Source organism: Gymnoscopelus microlampas (genome assembly GCF_963454915.1).
Source record: "Gymnoscopelus microlampas genome assembly, chromosome: 2".
NCBI classification, from domain to species: Eukaryota; Metazoa; Chordata; class Actinopteri; order Myctophiformes; family Myctophidae; genus Gymnoscopelus; species Gymnoscopelus microlampas.
The window spans coordinates 23,558,810-23,581,628 of record NC_139939.1 but is presented as its reverse complement, the minus strand read 5'-3'; the positions used below and the strand labels follow the sequence as shown (position 1 = coordinate 23,581,628).

At 43.4% G+C, this 22,819-nt stretch overlaps 1 protein-coding gene across 1 annotated transcript in view; it reads left to right on the top strand.

Moving 5' to 3' along the window:
* The window catches only part of ptprdb (protein tyrosine phosphatase receptor type Db), a 138,769-nt gene that overhangs the window by 96,865 nt on the left and 19,085 nt on the right, over positions 1-22,819 (top strand). Inside the window, exons 26-30 of the mRNA XM_084070460.1 lie at positions 4,297-4,420; positions 10,818-10,993; positions 14,983-15,102; positions 15,959-16,113; positions 19,836-20,121. Of these exons, the coding sequence (XP_083926586.1) occupies positions 4,297-4,420; positions 10,818-10,993; positions 14,983-15,102; positions 15,959-16,113; positions 19,836-20,121 (861 nt within the window). The remainder of the gene's footprint in view (positions 1-4,296; positions 4,421-10,817; positions 10,994-14,982; positions 15,103-15,958; positions 16,114-19,835; positions 20,122-22,819) is intronic.

Genomic DNA, 22,819 nt, shown 5'->3' with positions numbered 1-22,819 from the left:
AGAGTATAGCCATTACTACTCGACTAGTAGTTGAATAGACTCTTAACGAGCCAATCAGCCACAACATTCCACAGCTGGGGAGAGACAAAGCGGGCCATCAAAGGTACTTGCTGCAGCCAAGTAGCAGCGCTCTCCCCCACTAAACTCCGAATCTATGTCTGTTAGATGTAGTATCAATTTACTATTTTTAAAAGTATTTCCTGGGCCGCCAGGGACCTTTCCGTGGGCCGCAAAACGCCCGCGGGCCGCGAGTTTGACACCGCTGAAGTATGTCATACGTTGAAAAAACATACTCTCAAATAAGCATTTCAGGTTATCTTTACCATTTGCACATGAATTCATTGATACAGTCATGTTGTTTGCAATTCAACTTAAATTAAGTCTGCATCAAGTGAGGCTTGAACTGGCGACCTTGAGATTGTGAGGCATTCATTTAAGGGAGACGCCATTGGCCCAACAGACAAGTAACTGTGAAAAAGGAGATCACACAGATGATACAGTTTCACGCAAATAGCTGAAAAATCCTGGGTTTAAGTGTTTTTCAAACTGCTCAAAATTGCGGACAATCTAAGGGCGGAGCTTACTGGTCAAAGAGATAGATGTGTTCCTCATGAGTCAAGGCACAAGTGTAAGCAAGTTTCACGACTTTCGGCCAAGCGAGGCATGACTTTTGCCTGTTTAAAGTCTGCCTTTTCAAAAAATTGCTATAGCGCCCCCTTTTGGCCAATTGGAGTGAGATTGGTTTCAGTGATATTTGGAATGACCCTGTACATTTCTGCAAAGTTTCAAAGAAATGTGAGTCTGCATGTATGTTTTAGGCACAGATGAATAATTTTCATAAAACTGTAATAGTTAAAATCTATCTCCTCCTGGGATTTTTGAGCAATCTGCACGAAACGTTTAACACTTGAACTTTGGACCTCTGCCTACAAAAATTTCCAACGGATTTTCCATAAGTGAAAAAATGCAGAAGTTAGGAGCCAATGACTGTTTTTCATATAATTCAAAATGGTGGAAGATCTAAAGGTCAGAGGTCAAAAGTCAGAGTGTGAAAGTTGTTCAGCATGAGGAGACGCATATGTGTATCCAAGTTTCATGGCTGTAGGTCAAACAGGGCATGAGTTGTACCTGGTCAAAGTTGGCATATTCAATTGAGTGCTATAGCGCCACCTTTGGACGAAAGATTGTGAGAATTATTTTTTGATCGTTTTTCATGACCATCTACCATATGGCCGAGTTTCGTAAAAAGCGACAGCGCGGTTCAGCCAGAACTGCGAAAAGTGGCAGAAGTGACAGAATACTGCCAATAACAATACAGTTCCAGAGCAGAGCTCTGGCCCCGTAAAATTAAGTCTGCATCAAGTGAGGCTTGAACTGGCGACCCTGAGATTGTGAGGCCTTCATTTAAGGGAGACGCCATTGGCCCAACAGATAAGTAACTGTGAAAAAGGAGATCACACAGATGATACAGTTTCACGCAAATAGCTGAAAAATCCTGGGTTTAAGTGTTTTTCAAACTGCTCAAAATTGCGGACAATCTAAGGGCGGAGCTTACTGGTCAAAGAGATAGATGTGTTCCTCATGAGTCAAGGCACATGTGTAAGCAAGTTTCACGACTTTCGGCCAAACGAGGCATGACTTATGCCTGTTTAAAGTCTGCCTTTTCAAAAAATTGCTATAGCGCCCCCTTTTGGCCAATTGGAGTGAGATTGGTTTCAGTGATATTTGGAATGACCCTGTACATTTCTGCCAAGTTTCAAAGAAATGTGAGTCTGCATGTATGTTTTAGGCACAGATGAATAATTTTCATAAAACTGTAATAGTTAAAATCTATCTCCTCCTGGGATTTTTGAGCAATCTGCACGAAACATTTTACACATGAACTTTGGACCACTGCCTACAAAAATTTCCAACGGATTTTCCATAAGTGAAAAAATGCAGAAGTTAGGAGCCAATGACTGTTTTTCATATAATTCAAAATGGTGGGCGATCTAAAGGTCAGAGGTCAAAAGTCAGACCACGAAAGTTGTCGGGCATGAAGAGACGCATGTGTGTATCGAAGTTTCATGGTTGTAGGTCAAACAGGGCATGAGTTGTACCTGTTCAAAGTTGGCACTTTCAATTGAGTGCTATAGCGCCACCCTTTGACGAATGAGTGTGAGAATTATTTCTTGGTAGTTTTTCATGAGCATCTACCATATGGCCGAGTTTCGTAAAAAGCGTATGCACGGTTAAGCCAGAACTGGCAAAAACAAGTATTTTTCAAACTGCTCAAAATTGCGGAAAATCTAAGGGCGGAGCTTAATGGTCAAATCGATACGTGTGTTCCTCATGAGTCAAGGCACATGTGTAAGCAAGTTTCACGACTTTCGGCCAAACGAGGCATGACTTATGCCTGTTTAAAGTCTGCCTTTTCAAAAAATTGCTATAGCGCCCCCTTTTGGCCAATTGGAGTAAGATTGGTTTCAGTGATATTTGGAATGACCCTGTACATTTCTGCAAAGTTTCAAAGAAATGTGAGTCTGCATGTATGTTTTAGGCACAGATGAATAATTTTCATAAAACTGTAATAGTTAAAATCTATCTCCTCCTGGGATTTTTGAGCAATCTGCACGAAACGTTTCGTACTTGAACTTTGGACCACTTTCTACAAAAATTTCCAACGGATTTTCCATAAGTGAAAAAATGCAGAAGTTAGGAGCCAATGACTGTTTTTCATATAATTCAAAATGGTGGGAGATCTAAAGGTCAGAGGTCAAAAGTCAGAGTGTGAAAGTTGTTAAGCATGAGGAGACGCATATGTGTATCCAAGTTTCATGGCTGTAGGTCAAACAGGGCATGAGTTGTACCTGGTCAAAGTTGGCATTTTCAATTGAGTGCTATAGCGCCACCTTTGGACGAAAGATTGTGAGAATTATTTATTGATCGTTTTTCATGACCATCTACCATATGGCCGAGTTTCGTAAAAACCGACAGCGCGGTTCAGCCAGAACTGCGAAAAGTGGCAGAAGAAGAAGTGACAGAATAATGCGAATAACAATACGTGTCCAGAGCAGAGCTCTGGCCCCGTAATGATGATGATGGGCAGAGAATAGAAAGTGGTACTCTCCCCCCACACAACCTCTCTCCCTCTCTCTCTCTCTCTCTCTCTCTCTCTCCGGTCTCTCTCTCTCTCTCTCTCGCTCTCTCTCGCTCTCTCTCTCTCTCTCTCTCTCTTTCTCTCTCTCTCTGTCTCTCTCTCTGTCTCTCTCTCTCTCTCTCTCTCTCTCTCTCTCTCTCTCTCTCTCTCTCTCTCTCTCTCTCTGTCTCTCTCTCTCTCTCTCTCTCTCTCTCCCCCCTCTCTCTCTGTATCTATCTCTCTCTCTCTGTCTCTCTCTCTCTCACCCTCCCTCAGTCCCCCCCTTTCTCTCTCTCTCACTCTCTCTCTCTCTCTCTCTCTCACACAGGCTCGTTCAATACCCCTCCCCTCCATTTTTCCCAAACCTCACCATAATTATGTGTCGTAAAATATTCAAAATTGCTAAATTGCTCTGGCTCTCTCCCTCTCCGTCCTTCTCCATTGACAGCCCCATAGTGACCTCATGTCTGCCTCATCCTGGCTAACAGCCATGCTTATACTGTAATTACCCTCCAGGAACTTAATGTGTTGGTCTAACACAACCAACCTTTCTCTCCCAGAGGAATTTATCACATTTATATCATCTCGCCCTGCTAGCCAGGCTCTCATTTCAAAGTAAAAGAGAAAAAAAAAAACATGGCTACATGATTTTTCTTCCTGTAAATAGAGAGCATTATGTTGCCCCTTATTCTTGTCCAGCATAACATGGAGCCTTATTTAAGTCATTATGTGTCTGGTTGGCTGTAACAATGTGGAGCAGCACATCTAGGGTATTGCATAAGACAGGGGTTCCCACACGTTTCTATGCCAAGGACCGCCAAATAGCCATATAGCCATAAAAACTGTGAAAAAATATCAACAAGCTCACAATGTGTCACGATGCGACGTTTAGGGAGATTTACTATTTTTGCAATTTTGAAAAATGTCTTCATTTCTGTCAATGTATACAGTATATACCACTGGTTCTCAACCATTTTCATGCCAAAGAAACGTGGGAACATCCTCAAGGTCCCTTTAGTATATACACAACATTACAGGCATACTCCTTTACAGGTACGACCTTGAGAAAGAACCTTTCAATGTTGTAATCCATTGATGTGTGTGTGTGTGTGTGTGTGTGTGTGTGTGTGTGTGTGTGTGTGTGTGTGTGTGTGTGTGTGTGTGTGTGTGTGTTGTAGTCTGTTGACCCTGGCCAACAGTTCACTTGGGAAAATTCCAACCTGGAAGTCAACAAACCAAAGAACCGTTACGCAAACGTCATCGCCTACGACCATTCCAGGGTCGTTCTCTCCAGCATTGAGGGTAAGAAAAACGTGTGTGTGTGTGTGTGCATGCGTGCATGTGGCCGTACGTGCATGCGTGTGTACGTGCGTACGTACGTGCGTGTATGTGTGAGGCTACATCCTCATTTTGGTTTTAAAATGCATAATTGTGTTAACTTAGATTGGACACTAAGCGTAAGATTTTCATATTGCTTTTCTTTTACCAACTGCTATCCATGGGGTGGAACTGAAACAGTCCAAAGATGTGGCTGGCTAAGTTCTATGTTTGCGTGCGCACAGTACGTGCGTGAGGCTACATCCACATTTTTGTTTTATAATGCATAATTGTGATCAATTTTACGCTTTAGTGTCCACACTACTCCTGTGTTTTCAAACCCCTAAAACAGAGAGCACACAGCTGGCCCCCGTTTTAGTACGAACACTCCACGATTCGGGTTTAGTCTACGTAATACCCGGAATTCAAACTCGGGTGGGGACACTACAGCCAAACATCTTAATCACTAGCCTAAAGGGGACTCTTCCTTGGCTGGGGGAGATATTAGGCTTCTGGTCTTCAGGCAGAGTCTCTGAACCACGATGATGCCTGGAGTAGCTATTGCATTTCTAGAAGTCCCTGACATTTTTTCTCCAAGTTTGTCAGTCTCATTATGCAGTTCTGCTGTCTGTCGTTTCTGATACTGCCATAGAAATGGATCAAAATGTCATTTCACCACACCTCGACTGAAGTTTAAATTAATGTATTTCTTAAAACAAGAATAAAAAGAGCGAGTGCAGGTTGATGTAAGGAATAGGGCTGCAACTATCCATACTTTTTAAAGCAATTATTCTATTGATTTTTTTTTTTTTTATGTTTAAATGTTTATATACAGTATCAACGAATCGATGAACCACTTAAGCATTATTTTATACTTTGTCCAACAACAGTGTCATGAAAAAAATGTGAAATGCTGCTCTTTTGTTTATGCTGCCTTAAAATGAGAATGTATTCGTGTGGACACAATCAGGAACCAATCTGTCTTGAGAGATTAGTGTAGACATGACCTGCGGAGGCTCTTAAGACAACGGTCCAAAGATGTGCTTCATGGCTGGCTTAAGTGCTGCTGTACAGTATGTCTGCATCCGGCAGATTAGCTACATTCCTATTTATTTCCTATTTTTAAAAGTCAGCAGTGCTTACTGTACATTACATTTCAAGACGCTGCATCCACCCACCATGGAACCCAGCAACAAAACTGCTATTTCCTCCCATGTTTAGCCAATTAACTAAAAGTGCATGATGTCTGAAAGGGCAGATTATACTCATAATGCATGGGGGAGGGATACGCACCATTTTAGCTGTACACCCATTACAGTGGATTTCTGGCTGGTCTAAAGCGAGAAAGAGAAGTCATTGTCTCGTAGCGTTCTCCCTTCCTGAAGCTCACTTTACCCACTTGGTGCTGAAAGACCTGAGGCAAGGAAACTGGCAGCTCCAGCATGTACAGAGGCAGGCAGTGGGTGGCCAAGTCTGAACAGATGAGCCTTATCTGGGCAGAGCATGTGTGTGTGAGGTGCCCCTCCATCTACCCCTGGCTGTCCTGGAGCCCTGGCTGTCGCTCGCTCGCTCGTCTTATTTATTTATTTTTTCAGCTGAGAAAAGACGTGCGCACTTAACCCATTGAGACCTGAAGCCGATTCTACATGTCTCCTAATTCCCAACAGTTTTCTGAAAAACGTATGTTTCTATGTCAGTGGTGCTCAATCTTTTTCATGTCAAGGACCCCCAAAATTATATGTATTTGGCCGCGGACCCCCATCAAAATATGTTGTTCCAGGGACCCCCAGAAGCAAAGATTTGAGTTAAAAATGTTCGCTTTAGAAATATATATGTCACAGGTAGATTGGCATTCCAGGTAGAATGGAAGTAGAGCGCTTGTTTTTAGGCTCGGTGCGGGGCTGCGATGCCAGGAGGACGGCGACGAGGACAACATGGATGTACATACATACCAGCTTCAGTGGCGCACTTCGATAATCATTAGACTCCCCATCCACTACCAGTGGAAGTCTGGGTTTGACTGCCGCTTGGGACATTACTTTTTCAAACAACCGCGGACTACTTTTTTTCGCCGATAAAGTATAGTTTTGGACCATGACGGAGGCGCGCCGAATCAGCAGACCTTGAGGCTGAGGAAGTCGCGCCCGAGCGCCTCCAGGCGCGAGTGCCCGCGACGACCAGCCGATGGTCTGCTGATTCGAATCAGCGCCGTTCGAGTTATGTACCGATAGGGACAGAATCGTAAATGATGTTGTGGGGACTGCATTTGCCCCTCTATGGTTTGCCCCATTGAACTGCCACTCGCTGCACTAACATAGCCCGCCAGCCCGGCCCCTCAAGCTCGCCCCCTTGTGCGCGCGCGTGAAAATAAGCGCTTCTTTTCCATTCTACCTGGAATGCCAATCTACCTGTAACATATATATTCAAAGATTTGCACACATTTTCACGAATTTTCAAAAATAGCAGATCTACAAGCTCGAGCTTGTATATCTGCTATTTTTGAATAGCCAAAGTGTAAAATAATGCTTTTTAGCTCAAATAAAAAAATGACACAGTTCCAGGTCTTAATGGGTTAAACGTGACCCAACACACATAAAGAGTACACATGCATGAATTGTAACACTCTCCAGCACATGTGTGCATATCGTCTCTGTCTCAAAATAATGAAATGATAATGAAACCGTAATAATGAATTACGTCCCAAACTATTACTTTTCAGGATTCAAATTCAAAAATAGAAGTAGTAGCAGATCTACAAGCTCAAAATGTGTTGCTTCCCGCCGGGTTTCAAGCTTGTGGATCTGCGTGTGTGTGTGTTTTTTTTACCGCACCATACTCACTGTTCAGTTGGAACACATCAAGGCATTTTAGTCAAGCTGTCTATGATAGACCAGTAGGGCTTGAGGGCATCCGGGTGGTGCAGGGATAAAATACCTGCATGGCCACCACCGTGAGTCTGGGGTTTAAATCCTCCACGGTGACTCTGGCTTGGCCAGGCGCTCCAACAAACACAATTGGCTGGGTCTCTGTCGCTGCACTATAGCGACTTATGCACGGTGTTCAGTTCAGGGCACCTGTTCAGCAAGGAGCAGAATGGAGCATTCCTCTGCACATGTTCTGTCCTCCTCACTGTCAGGTGCAAAGAAGCGGCTGGGGTGTATTGTAGTTGACATGTAGTTGAAACCTCCCATCTCTACATTTAAACTTTTTGTGTTCTTTACCTACAGTAAGCTCGAAGCGGCGCGAGGCGACACGTTTTGAGCTTGTTGATCTGCTAGGTCATTAATACCCTGCTGTCATTTAAACGTTTTATATTTGTGGGTATGTGTGCGTTGTCTGTGTGTGCATGTGTGCATCGTTTGAGGTAATCCAGGACTACAGTAGACATGAGTTGTGATGGGGGGAAATATGCCAAAAAGAGTGGCTACTTGTTGTGACTCTCTACGCAGTAAAATCCTCGGTGTTAATCTATCCACTTGTAACTCTGTTAGGTCACTCTCAGAGGTAAATGAACACTAAGGACTTTATAGTGTAGCGTTGGTTGTTTACTGCTCAATCCCTCATATCTCAAGTGTCCTCAAAAGGCTCACAAGTGGCTTGGGTTCTCTTCAGAAGAATCAGGCCACGGCTCAACACTGTGTGTCCATGTATGTGAGAGACCGAGAGAGAGAATCAAGTGTGTGTGTGTGTGTGTGTGTGTGTGTGTGTGTGTGGGTGTGTGTGTGTGTGTGTGTGTGTGTGTGTGTGTGTGTGTGTGTGTGTGTGTGTGTGTGTGTGTGTGTGTGTGTGCGCGCGCGCGCGTGCATGGTTTTAAGCTGTGACTCAGTGATTTTGGGGATTATAGTATTAGGTCCCAGATGAGCAGGACTGATCCTAAATCAAACACACAAGTATGCGTGTGCGCGCACACACACACACACACACACACACACACACACACACACACACACACAATCCCTTTCAAGACGAGTAGTTTCAGTTAAGTGGTTACGCAGAGACAGCCTTAAGCCTAATTTATGCTTGGACGTATGACGGTGTCGCGACCCAAACGTAGCAGATCTACAAGCCCACAAGGTGTCGCATCCGTGACCCGTTGTGGGCTTGTAGATCCGCTATGTTCTGTGTGTGACACTGTTGTGCGACAGAGTATTAACCGGGTTTTGCAGTCATTGCTGCTCAAAGTGTGTACTCCCATTAGTCTTGTCATCATCCTTACATTTATTTTAAAACACAATGGCTGAACAATCCACTGGGTCCTGCATAAGTCATACTGTCTAACTTTTCCAATTAATCCATTAACTCATTCAGTGCCACAATCCGTCAAATCCGTCACGTGGCCTGACACCGCGTACGCCACAATCCGTCAAATCCGTCATAAAAAAAAATAAAAAAAAATAAAAAAAAAGATTTGCTTCTCCATCCACTCCTTGTTTAACCTATAACTTTAAAAGGCTGTATCTCGCTTCCTAAGCACTTTTTTTTTTACAATGAATTTTGGCTGTGGCACTCAGAGCCAAAATTCCAAAAATAAGCATGGCATTGAATGAGTTAAGACCGGGTAAGCATCTACAGATGACTTCTAAATCCTAACAGTTTTTTGAAAACCGTATGTTTTTATATTAGTGGTGCTCAAACATTTTCATGTCAAGGACCCCCAAAATGATGTATGATGTATTTGGCCGCCCTAATCTCAAAATATTTTGTTCCAGGACCCCCCCCCCCCCCCCCCCCCCCCGAAGCAAAGATTTGAGTAAAAAATGTTTGCTTTAAAAATATATATTCATAGATTTGCAAAAAACGATTTTTCAAAGATAGCAGATCTACAAGCTGAGTGCCGCGCTATGAGCTTGTACTAATCTGCTATTTTTGAATAGCCAAAGTATAAAATAATGGTTATAGCTAAAATCTAGTCTAATATAGATAAAACGCGTTCTTGGATTGAATGGATTAAACAAAAGTTATTTTTGATATCTTTCACTCATATATTTTTCACAATAACCATTCCACATGTTTTTGACAACTTCTCTAAACACGATTAAACACAGTTTTCATTCACGAGTGCCCCACAGCACAACCAAAACGTACCGTAAATGTGTTTATTTATGTATTTAACAAATTCCATTCCTGACAACTTGTTGTTACGTTCCAAAATATCCTCCTTCGTTAGGACCATGTAGTGTTCCTTTTTGAGCGCTACTTCCGTATACTTCGTGTATTTTTTGGCTAATGTTCCCCTATAGGGATGCTAGGGTTCAAGTGGTCAATGTAAAGGGGGCCTAGTATAGACCCCTGAGGGACTCCGGTAAGTGAAGTACTGTACATACTGTAGGTTTCAAGCGGCTAAGCTCTCTATCGTGACCTCGCGTGATCCTCAGCCTTTATTGCTGGGACACAAATCTGCTTTCATGGTAATAGATTGTGTGTAATCCATGTATCCTTTGTCATTGCCGTGGATCAGATTTGAGTCAGCTTTAATAAGTAAATTGCATGTAAATTGCATGCACAAATACATGTTTTTGTGTGTGATTAGTGTGTAGACATGCAGCCCTACAATACGTCATATTATGTCATACAGTTGTCACTGAATTGCCATGAAACATCATCGTAAAGCAGTGGTACACAAACAATGAGTAGGACCTAGGGGTGTGCCGATATGTTTTTGTGGCGATATGTATCGTTTTGGCGTTAAAAAATAAATAAAAATGTTTACTTTTTTTTGTGGCAATAATAATAATGCAAAAACAGAAGTATTTGTTTGCATTTGCTTCCCCCCCCATATATTTTCATAATAAAAAAGTGCCATATATTGTATCGTATCGATATCGTGAGCCCAATATCGGCACACCCCTAGTAGGGACCCATTTTTTGGGAATATCAATTTATTGTGTAAAAAAAAAAGAAATTCAGAAATGATCAACAAATAAATTGGGGAAAAAAGAAATCATGCACAATGCTTTCAAATGGCAAAAAAAGTTAGTAAAAAGTTAGTTGTGGGAAAAGGCTTGCTTTTCAATCAATCAAACATCCATAAATGTAAAGACAGTTTAAGAAATAGTGAAAACACATCGCGATGTGTTGTGACTTTGCAGATCATCTGTTTTCACAGTTTTTGAAATAATAATTCATGATGTATCCCGGAGAGAACATTTCTGTGTTAGGTCTCTTGAGCTAAAAAGTTTGGGTACCCCAGTTGTAGAATAGATTTTGGAGCAGCATCTTAATCGTGTTTTTCTCTTTTACACCTCTGCTCTCCCCCTCTCATTCTGCTGTTTTCTGTCTCACCCTACACCCTTCCACCCCACCCCATCCCGCTCGACCACCACCCACCAAACCCCCCCACCCCCCCCCCCCCCACACACACACTTTAACACTTTAACCCCAGGTGTCCCGGGCAGTGACTACATCAACGCTAACTACATCGATGGCTACCGCCGTCAGAACGCCTACATCGCCACACAGGGTTCCCTCCCAGAGACTTTCTGTGACTTCTGGAGGCTGGTCTGGGAACAGCACACTGCCAACATCATCATGATGACCAAACTGGAGGAGAAGTCACGGGTAAGACACAGGCCACAGACTGAGGAGGGCAGAGAACAGAGTTGGGATAGAGTATAGTATACTATGAACAGTACAGTACAGTACAGTACAGTACAGTACAGTACAGTACAGTACAGCAAAGGGTTCCCAAACGTTTCAGGCCGCGACCCCCCAAAATGATCACATTTGAACTGGTGTCCCCCCACCCTGACAAGCACTTGGAATTGTAGGAGTTTAGGCATTACATTTAATTTGACTCATTTAATTTGATAAACATTGAGAAATAGCCGAATTGTCACATTAGAACTGCAGATACCCTGTATACACGTATACTGTGTGTTGGTTCGTTTAATGTTGAGCAAGAAAACAATGTTATTAAGCTATGCAACATTACTACCGGTAATCATCTGGGGATCACCTGGGTCCTGGGTCCCGACCCCCAGTTTGGGAACCACTGCAGTACAGTACAGTACAGTAGAGTACAGTAGAGTACAGGTAAGGTAAGGTAAGGTAAGGTTAGGACTCCACTGGACAGGAAAGGATGGGGAAGAACAGGTCATGACTGGACAGGACATGGCCCACACTGGGCGGATAGACCAGAATGCAGCAACATCACCAACCAGGTGAATGTCATCTCTTTAACGAGGACTGGAGGGGAAGGGGAGACAGTACAAATGGATGTGTAAAGGGTACACTGTCAGAGAGAGTTACAAAAGGGATTGAATGAACACTGAGGGTTTTACTGTGCAACGGCTGTTAATACTCAAGTGCCTGCCGTGAAAAAAGAACATATTTTTCTAATGAGAAAAGTTTGAGTTTGAATTTGGTTTGGGAATCCATTATTTGTTGTCGACAGTTTTACGACTATGAAACAGCCTACGAGGACAGACAGACCTTTATTGATCCTGGTACAAATTCAGGTGCCATATCATCACCGTAGTAAGCATGAAACACAGATAAATATAAGAGTCGAGAGATACAAAAAGGTAGTAAGGTAACAATAATTTGAAATAACATCCAAATATTAAAGAGAAGACTTTGGCCTGGTCAGACTTAAAGGTAGGGTAATTCATGTTTTTTTGTTAAAATAAGTATTATAGCTCTATATTCTGATAGTCCTCATTGATATAGAGTGTTTGTTCAGTAACTGGAGTCTCCCTGTCTCTCCAGCTCTTTAATAAACAGAAATTGCATTTTCAGGTCAGGATACCAATTTTATCCAATCAGGAGAGAGAACTCACACAAGATACAGATTAAACGAGTGACATTGGAAGTGGTGATACAAAGAAACGAGCAGACAAAATTGGAACTGGAACTGTATAGAATTTAAATTGATACATTGGGTACCCCTCCCCATCAAAATGTATTTTCTGTTTATTGAAGAGGTGGAGAGACGAGGAGACCCCTGTTAACAAAACACTTGGTTGGTCTGAACCAAAAACTATCACTTACCGTACCTTTAAGGGTGATGGATGGGGATAGAATAGAACAAAAACAATGGAATAGAAAGTGCATGAGACTTGCAAAGACAATCGCAGCTGAACTGGGGAAAAATGTGCAATCAAGTAGATAATCATTTTTGCTTCCAGGCATTTTGTTAGCTAACAAAAAAAAAAGTCAATATTCAATGTAATGTAAATTTAATATCAGAGTGGAATGAACATACATGGCTCGAGGTAAGATTCGTGATTAATTAAGTGCTAACCAATTATGTCTGGAGCCCTGCTCCCCAAATGAATTTCCTTCCTCTCGTCTGTCCCTTTATTCCTATTAACCTGTGCTTTGTGTTAAAGCTCTTTCTCTTTACCAACTCTTCCAACTCTCTCTGTTGTGTCTGTTTGACCCTCAGATGCCTTCTTATTTCTTCTCTAAGGCAAGATCTCTCTTTCTCTCCTTTGCTAAAGGCCAATTTATACCCTGTCCATTGACTGCATCGCACGACAAAAAAAAGTTTTTGTTGTACGACACAGACGTTTGACAGAGTATAAGTGAGCCTTTATCCTTTGTGCAAAACACCACTTCTTCTCACATGGTTTTCTCCTCCTAACCTGTTGTTGCTGTTCACTCTTGTTGTTTTATTTTCTGCTGTACTCTGTTTTTCTTTCTGTACAAAAGCCCAGTGCACTGAGTGAGAATGCTCGCCACAAGCCTTCTTCACAGTCAGTTGGCCTGAAATGGGGTTCAGATTGACCACAGCAGTTTAGAAAGTGCACTTCAAACTCCTGAGTGACAATTCAACTCTGAGAGGGCAACAAAAATGACCCGTAAAGGTCCATACGTTTACTCCCAGAGTTAAATGCACACTCAGGACTTTACAGTGTGGGCATGTTAGACTCCAGATATTGCATGATGACAGCGCTAAGCTCTGTTGTACAGACGTCGAATTTGTAGACCACGTCATCGGCAACAGAAATAGTTGGAAAACGGGGTTTTCCCCAAACAGCCTTTCTACTGTAGCTACAGTGCCACGCTAGATGCATCACTTGACACTTAAAACGATCAATAATTCACCACCAGAACAGCTGTGACGTTGTGCGGCAATGGGAAAAAATAGAAAGATTGTATGCCTGCGGTTTATTTTTTATACCATCTGCCTCTTGCTTTCATATCTGTATGAGATCGTGAGCTGTCTGCTCGAGTACAGGATTTAGTCTCATTTGAGTCAACAATAACTCATTATGCCTATATCCATCATAAGCAGTATGTCTATTCAGATGATATGTACACAAACCCAGCATGGGACCTACTCGGTGCAACACCAAACCATATAAGACTACAGCCAAGTTGTGCTGTTAGCCTATATATCAATCTACATTATTTTCTTTACACAACGCATTTTACTGCCATCCCACTGGGGCTTTGGCAGTGGTCTAGGCCCCCCTACATGGACAACCATTCCAGTCCTCACTGGCCTGCAGTGTCTCAGGGCCTGATGGGAAAACGACAGTTGAAAAGCTGTAATTACAGCCCGAATGTCTTGGGCCAAAACGCATAATCCCCAGTCTGGAGCAGTGGAATGCAGAGCGAGCTGAGCCGAGCTCCCTGCTGTCTTTGATGTTAGGACTGGAGGGATCAGCACATAGCGTTTGGTTTGGCCTGATTCTGCCAAAAGGCCCGCTTCTCCCCTCTCCTCTAGCGATGGGATTCTTCCCCCCATCCCCATCTCTCCTCTCTGTGGTCTCTGAGGCCGAGCTAAAGAACTACAAATATGCCCGCCCGATACGGGAGGAATTCAATGCGTTGCGGTGGCGCGGCATGCTGGGATTTGATGTGCTGCGTGTGCATTTTTGCATAGGGATTTGGTGGGATGGAATATAGGGCAATGTACACTAGTCAAATATGCAAGGGGCTAAGTGCTAGGTGTGGGTTCTGGAGGCCTCTCTGTGGGATCCTGGCGAGAGCCCACCAACCCATAACACGTACGCTTCATGTCACATGGACGGTTAAATATATATATATATATATTTTTTTATGACACAGCCAAGATATTAGAAAGCGAGCATGCCAGTTTCTCTCTTCTCTTTGTACTTCTCTCACTGTGTCTCACGGGCATGCACACACACACACACGAGCGTGCGCCCGCGCTCTCACGAAAATGGCTTTCATGCGCACACGTCTTTGTGCACGGTTTTTCCTTTTTTTCCACACATACCACCGTTTCACAAATGTTGTTTCAGCAGCACCCCAATTTACTAAGCAATTAGGAACAGGGGTCTTCAGCAGGGGGTCCTCAGAGTTACTACAGGGGGGCTGCCAAATCTTTGTGTGATATAATGATGATAATAATTTTAATCTGCAACACAATTTTATACAATATGTAGTGGTACCTTCTTCATCTCTCTCTCAGCTAAGGGGTCCTTGGCCTGGGAAAACGTTGAAGACCCCTGAATTAGAAGCTTTGTAGACCCCACACCCATGCCCCCTCCCCACTCCCCACCACCACCGCACAAAAACACTGTTGTGAAAGCGTTGTGCATCATGTTCTCACAGCTAAACGTCTCACCCTGCAGGTGAAGTGTGACCAGTACTGGCCTACCAGAGGCACAGAGACCTACGGCCTCATCCAGGTCACGCTGCTGGACACAGTGGAACTGGCAACCTACTCCGTCAGGACCTTTGCCCTCTATAAGGTAGGAGGACAGTGTGTGCTGTATGTATGTATGTATGTAAGTCCTGCATTCAAAACTAGAGTTGAGTAAAAGAACTAAAGTATTTGCATCAAAATAAACTGACTGTACCAAACCTTAAAGTACTCATTATGCAGAATGGCCCAGTTCACAGTCATATGATTGGAATGTAATTAATATTGTCACATGTTGCAGCTGGTAAAGGTGGGGCTGATTTGAATTACTTTATGTGCTGCTGAGTAGCATAAACCAATAATAATACATCATAATTAATCAGTTAATGTTTTGTAATCATATTCCAAATCTGCAAACTAAAAGTTGTCAAATAGCACAAAATGGGCCTCTGAGATGTAGTGGAGTAGAAGTATAAAGTGTAAAAGAAAATGTAAATACTCAAGTAAAGTAAAAAATTACCCAAAACTGTACTTAATTACAGTTCTAGATATAGTTACCGCCACATGCCTATGCTCATCATTGTGTGTTATCCCATTAAAACCAGGAAAGCATCTGTGCCATTTTAGATTTTGCATTGGCTATTAAAAAATAGCAGATATACAACCTCACAGCGTGTCACTTCTCGTGTCTTTTAAAAAAATAGCATGTACAAGCTTGCACTTGTACATGCTATTTTTTAATCCTTTTGAAAAATGTCATATTAGATTTTTGCGTTGTCTATTCAAAAATAGCAGATATACAAGCTCACTTCGTGCCGCGCTGCGAGCTTGTACATCTGCTATTTTTGAACATTTTTGAAAAATCTTGAAAGTGTGAGAACTACTGATTTAGAAGGCATTTGTAGAATCGGCCTCAGGTCTTAATGGGTTAAAACACTCTCTCACTGGCAACTGTGAACCGGCAGAGTGGCTCCAATGAGAAGCGAGAGGTTCGTCAGTTCCAGTTCACTGCCTGGCCGGACCACGGAGTACCCGAACATCCCACTCCATTCCTGGCCTTCCTACGCAGGGTGAAGGCCTGCAACCCTCCAGATGCAGGGCCCATGATTGTCCACTGCAGGTACTGTATGTGCACGCATTTGTCTGTGTTTTCTGTGCAGATGTGTCCAACGTGGATGTGTGCAGCGTCCACGCATACGATTGTGTGTGTGTGTGTGTGTGTGTGTGTGTGTGTGTGTGTGTGTGTGTGTGTGTGTGTGTGTGTGTGTGTGTGTGTGTGAGCGCGCACGTGCAGTCAGAGCACACAGTCCAGTCACATTTTGAGGTAAAAAAAATGGCAAACAAAATATTTAAATGGCGTTCTAGTTACAGTAGGTCTTTTGTGAGGTCCAAATCCAAAATGCCAGACCTCACAAGAACAATTTAGTTTTCCTGGTTAACAAAGATTATTAGTGCTAAGGTTATAAAAAGGAAAATATTCAGATTAGAGTCAGTGTTAGGATTAGGCATTTAGGGATTAGGTTTAGGGTTGGAGTTTGGGTTACTTTTTGTATTCAAAATGGCAAGAAAAAGGAAAAGAAAATGTGCCTTGCTGTCCTCACAAGCATAGAAATACCAATGTGTGTGTGTGTGTGTGTCTGAATATGTTTCTGAAAAAGTAAAGTACATGCAGATTATTTTTCTGACAGTTCTCAGAGTTCAATATACGATAGCACAATTAATCTTAAAACGTTCAAGGAACACATTCAACTTATTTCCAATGTGGTCCATAATCATTGTGGTCATTGGTTGTGTGTGCGCGCGCGCGTGTGTGTGTGTGTGTGTGCGTGTGCGTGTGCGTGTGCGTGTGCGTGAGAACACTTACACGCGTGTTATTTTGGATTTTACTTGGCAGAGTAATTTTCATAAACCTTAGGCTCATTGAAACGCGATGAGGGCCCGAGACATCTCCCATAAAATCAACCCGCGTAGGTCGCGAAGTGAAATGAGATTGACCCACCATTATACAAACCCCAAAAACCATTCTCACTGGCTTAGACGCCCGCGCACATTCCTCTCTAAACGCCCTCTATAAAGTTTTACAACAATAGCCACCATGCTGCTGGCCCCATTCTACATAAGCAGATTTAGCTGTTGACTATTTATTTACCCATTAAACGTTGTCATATCGGCTAGGTTCATAAGTTGATATTCAAATGAGACTCTCGTGCCGTGTGAGCAGCGGGAGGCTGGCTGGCTGGCTGGCTGGCTGGCTGGCTGGCTGGCTGGCTGGCTGGCTGGCTGGCTGGCTGGCTCGCTGGCTGGCTGGCTGGTTTGGGGGGGTAAGACTGCGGAGTCCCTGGCACACGCTGAGCTCCGGAGCTGGAACGGAGCCCTTATCTCATGTTCTCCAGAGACATGACGAAGAGGATGGAGGAGAGGCGATACGGGATGAATTCTACCTAGAGAGAGAGAGAGGGCAATTTCAGCCTGATTTATATTCTGTAGCTTGCTCGCGTCGCATGCCGGAAATAGCCTATATACAAGCTCACAACACGTCGCAGCGCGACGTGTTGTGAGCTTGTATATCGGCTATTTTCGGCTAGGCCTTAGTGAGGTATTAGTGAGCGACTAGGCCTTAGTGAGGTATTTGAAGGAGAGACGGGGACAGCTGGATGGAAGGGTCGAGACAAGTGATTGAGAGGGTGAGTTAGAGGAGTTAAAGGAAGGGATATCTGCGGATTGGGAGAAAGAGAAGGAGGTCAAATCCAGGCCAACGGAGAATTGGAAATGACGAATTAAAGAAAAGTAATGGGGAGAGAGGAAATAGGCTATAAGAAACCCCTCTTGCAAATGCGAGAATGATAAAGTGATTGATTCGGAAGCAGGGGTGTAAGAAGGGGCCTTTAGAGACAGAGTAATGGGGGTTGAGGGAAGGAGACGCAAAGGTTGGCAGAAGAGGGGGCCCCTCCTTATCTTCCTAACAGGCCTATGGAGTATCTAACAGGATTATCAGTCAAATTGAATTACCCCAGCAAGGCTCCATCATAATGTGCCTTAGCATATCCACCGGCTGATATATCACTCAATGGAGTGAATCTCATCCCACCTGAGCAACACTTACACAAACACACACACAGAGAGAAAGAGATTAATTTAACCATCTAGAAGGTTTTATTCATTCAGAGAAACCTGCGTGGTCAGTCTGTTCCATCATTTAGTTACCAGCGCAGCACAAAATGTGAAGTGTTTGGGTGGGTGACTAAATGGATTGTATTTCCGGATGGCGTGTCAATAGGAGAGGACATCTTCCTAAGACCAGCGCTGCTGACTCAGCTCTTATGTCAATTACCATGTCCTTTGTGCACAATATTGCTTGCTGGCATCTCTATGATACATACTGTAATTTACTTAGAGAAGATGGTGGAGCATTATTGTAACAGCTCATATTTGGGATTTTACATGTGCAACAGGAACAGATAAGACTGTTTTCTAAAAATGAAAAAATCTAAAGGCGCACGCATAGACAGGAGGAATGACAGTTCAATTATGTATATTCCATACTGCAGTGGTTCTCAAAGTGGGGTCCGGGGACCCCCAGGGGTCCTTGAGGGGGTTACAGGGGGTCCCCAGCTAAATTAGTTAATAAAGCATAAAAATGAGTTTAACCACTTTTAAACCTATATACTGTACTCTGAGCTTGTAGATCTGTTATTTTCAAATATTTTTGAAACATTTAAACTTAATTAAATCATTTAAACACAAATTCTATATGGGGGTCCCTGGCACAAAACTGTTTCTTATGTGGGTCCGCGGCAAATACATATTAATTTAGGGGTCCTAGACATGAAAAGGTTATGATATCTAACTATATAAATGGCGAGCAACTTCCGCACCCTGGGTGCGACACCCCACAGCTCTGTTATCGAATAAACAACGCACCGCCAGACCACATGTCGGCAACTGACTCGCCACGGCGGCCGCGCTGAATTTACGCCTCGCGTAGGGGACATCTCACTGCTCACTACAGCTTTTCCACCGCGCAACATAATTAATTCTACTCACCAAATGTCGGACAAAACGGAAGGGGAGGCAGCTTCGTACCGTTTACCCTGCGCACGACCTCATCACCACAACAGCTGCCAGCCGCTGCGGGGGTTTTTTCCTTTTTTTCAAAACTTTTTTTTTGGTCACCATTTTCTCCAGGCACCATTTCTGGTGTAACGTGCGGCAGCATGCGCTGGCTTGCGCCGCCATTGCACTCTGCCCATCTCCTCCACACCAACACACACGCAGCTCCTTTGCTTCAACCCCCCCCCCCCCCCCCCCTTCTTACGTACCTCCTTTGTTCCACCCAGGCCGTTACTTTCACTTCACTCATGTCTCGATCACACTATGTCCGTCCTTCACGTGCCATGTTCATCCCAAACACAAAAACAAACAAGTCGGGTTGCCAAGTCGTTGGCATGCCAGGTTCTCTAAAAACAAGCCCCAGAAACAAGCAACCACCTTCATGAAAAAAAAAAATACACCGAAGGGGTCCGCCATGTTCCAGGGGGGTCCCCGCGCGGCCCAACACTCCACAGGGGGGCCGTCGACCAGCAGGGGGTCCGCGGGGGTCCCCCTCAAACATCAAAAATATATTTTTTTCAAATTTTTTTTTTTTTTTTTTTTACTTTTCCACAGTTTTACTCCAGCAATTTGAGTACCCCAATATACACGCGGCCACGCTGGGCCCCGTGCGCGGCTGGGGTTGAGGGGGGCGTAGCCCCCCGAAACTCTAGTACTTCATATATAAATATCTCTTTATTCCCCTCCTCCCTTTCTTTCCATCCATCCGTCCTTCCTTCCTTCCTCCCTTAGTGCTGGAGTGGGCCGCACAGGCTGCTTCATCGTGATCGACGCCATGACGGAGCGCATCAAGCAGGAGAAGGCCATGGACATCTACGGCCACGTGACTCTGATGCGCTCCCAGAGGAACTACATGGTCCAGACGGAGGACCAGTACGTGTTCATCCACGACGCCCTGATGGAGGCGGTGGCGTGCGGCAACACGGAGGTCCCCGCCAGGAGCCTGTTCTCCTACATCCAGAGGCTGACGCAGATGGAGCCGGGAGAGAACGTCACCGGCATGGAGCTGGAGTTCAAGGTGAGGAAGGATCTATGGGCTGCGACTGTATTATATATAATATTATTTTATATATATAGAGAGATATTATTATTATTTTTAAGCGAACATTTTTTACTCAAATCTTTGTTTCGGGAGGAGAACCAGAACCAAAGATCTGAGTTAAAAATGTTTGCTTTGAAAAAAATATATATAAATATCTCTCTATGTATATAATAATATTACATATAATAAAGTTTTTTTTTAGCAGATCTACAAGCTCGTACCTCAAGCTATGAGTTTGTATATCTGCTATTTTTGAATAGCCCAAAGTATAAAATAATGATTATTATTGTTGCTTACCTTTCGATTAATCGAATAATCGAGAAGTGCTTTTTTATTTACAGTTTATAAAAATATATTTATACCTGTATACGGTATAGTAGTAGTAGTAGTAGGTCGGAGAGGTCGGAGAGGCAAAAATAGTGAAAACAGCAAGTTGGAGGAGCTGGTAGATGGTCTATTTACACAATTTTATTTTTACTTCGCGCCTATAATGACATGCCTAAACTATGGATTGATAATTAATTTATTATTTTATTATCTATTATCGATAGTTTTTTATAATGGATTAAATCAATTAGTTATATTAACTATTGCAGCCCTAGAAGGATTCTGCCCAAGGTCCCAAGAGGTCCCAGAACAGAGTTATTTAATTCTGGTCCTTTGTCTCCATTTAGACAGCAAGTATATCACCATGACCATTTAGTACGTGCCCCAACCAATGGTTTTATTTAATTTTATTGGCCCCCCTGGTGGCCCCTGCTTTGAAAACGTGTATTCTAGGTGGTCTCCCTGTGGACCAGGTGGTCTCCCTGTGGAACCACAACAGTAGATGATTTTACATTCTAAAAGTTCTCGGGTTGACATCGCAACAAACCCAAGTTGAATGAGAATGATTGGAATCTACAGCAGCACCACCACAGGCACGGAGCTGACGGTGAAAGTGAAAGTAGGGACCTCCTCAGAGTTATAGGGTTTCCTTCATGCTACAGTGTCATGGTAAAGCATTCCTGTGCTAATGGGAATGCTCTCCTCCACAAAGACAAAACCACCAGCGTTCCCTGAATGATTTGCCCGGCCTTAGAGTGATGCGGACCAGATGTCATGGTTATCTCGGCCGAACACTTAGTGGAGATTGTGGGGCAACATTTGAGATACAGTAGGGTTTTCCACCATCGTCATTAAAAGGGCAAGCAATGCAATTTTGCATTAACCCATTAACTCTCTCAGTGCCAAGCCCCGAGTTATCCCGAGTGCCGCGTCATGAGCTTGTATATCTGCTATTTTTGAAAAGCCAAAATATAAAATAATGGTTAAAGTGGTTAACATCTAAAATGACAGAAGCTTTCCCAGTCTTAATGGGTTAAAGTGAAATGTTATGCCTCTGATATAGAGTATGATATAGAGTATAATGATATAGATATAGAGTACAATACAAGTCACGCTGAAGCTGGTCTGGTGGCTTTTGGGGACCTACTGTAATACTCAGACATTTTATGTTGCTCTTTTTTATTTCTATGTCACATCAAGCTTTGCATTGATTGTCCACTTAAACCCTATATATACCTGCATCCCCCCAGGAGTCTGTACTCTTTTTTTTACCCCTAGATCAGGTATTTTCACAGAATATTCACCTTTTTGGCCAAATGTTCTCTTATTATGACATGCCCCAGAATAAGGATGCTTGGGTTCAAATGAACAAATGACTAAATGGATATGGGAAGCACTGATGGCGTGAGACAAAGAGTAACTGTATTGTCAAACTCTGTTGATAAGACCAGAAGTAAAACTCAAGCTGACTGACATGAAGACCACTGTTGTTGATACTGGAAGCTGCATCAAGAGGACCCCAGTGAACTAGAGAACTTGTGGTCGGTGTGGGATTTCTCTCCGAGCCAGTGTGTAAGAGAATAGGGGACTGATGTTTCTCCCACAGTGTTCTAATAGCCACCGATGGGCCCGGTCTGGGTTCGTGAGACCCCATTGTTCCCTCGGAGTCTGCGGTTTCACTCTGCCCTCATTCTCCCTTGTTCTGCCGTTCTCTTTTCACCCGCGTCAACCCGTGGTCAGAGGCTATTTTCTGTTCATTTGTATATGCGCGTGCGCGCGCGCGCGCGCGCGTGTGTGTGTGTGTGTGTGTGTGTGTGTGTGTGTGTGTGTGTGTGTGTGTGTGTGTGTGTGTGTGTGTGTGTGTGTGTGTGTGTGTGTGTGTGTGTGTCTATCGTTGAAACCTTGCATCTCCATATTTCAACTTTTCATGTTTTCTCGTAAATTATTGCCTCATAGTGTCACAAAAGTAGCAAAAATAGCCGATCTACATGCTCTACTTTTTAACTTTTAGGTGAAAGTGAAGGTAGTTAAATATGTCAGTGGATTTCATAAATATTGAACCAATGAAAATTATTAACAAGAGCTTCTACATTGCATCCATAGGAACACGGGTTCCTTTTCCCGTTTTCTGAAAATTACAGTTTGGACATACAAGGTTTCCACTCGACACAATAACATATGTGTGTACATACGTGCGTGTACTGTACAGTATGTGCGCATGTGTGTGTGCGCGTGCGCGTGTGTGTGTGTGAGTGTGTGTGTTCTGGGGGTTTTCGCTGATGCAGGATCAACTCTTGTTCACATATGTGCGTCGAGACAGTGTGGGGCCTTGTGGTTTCCTTAGCCC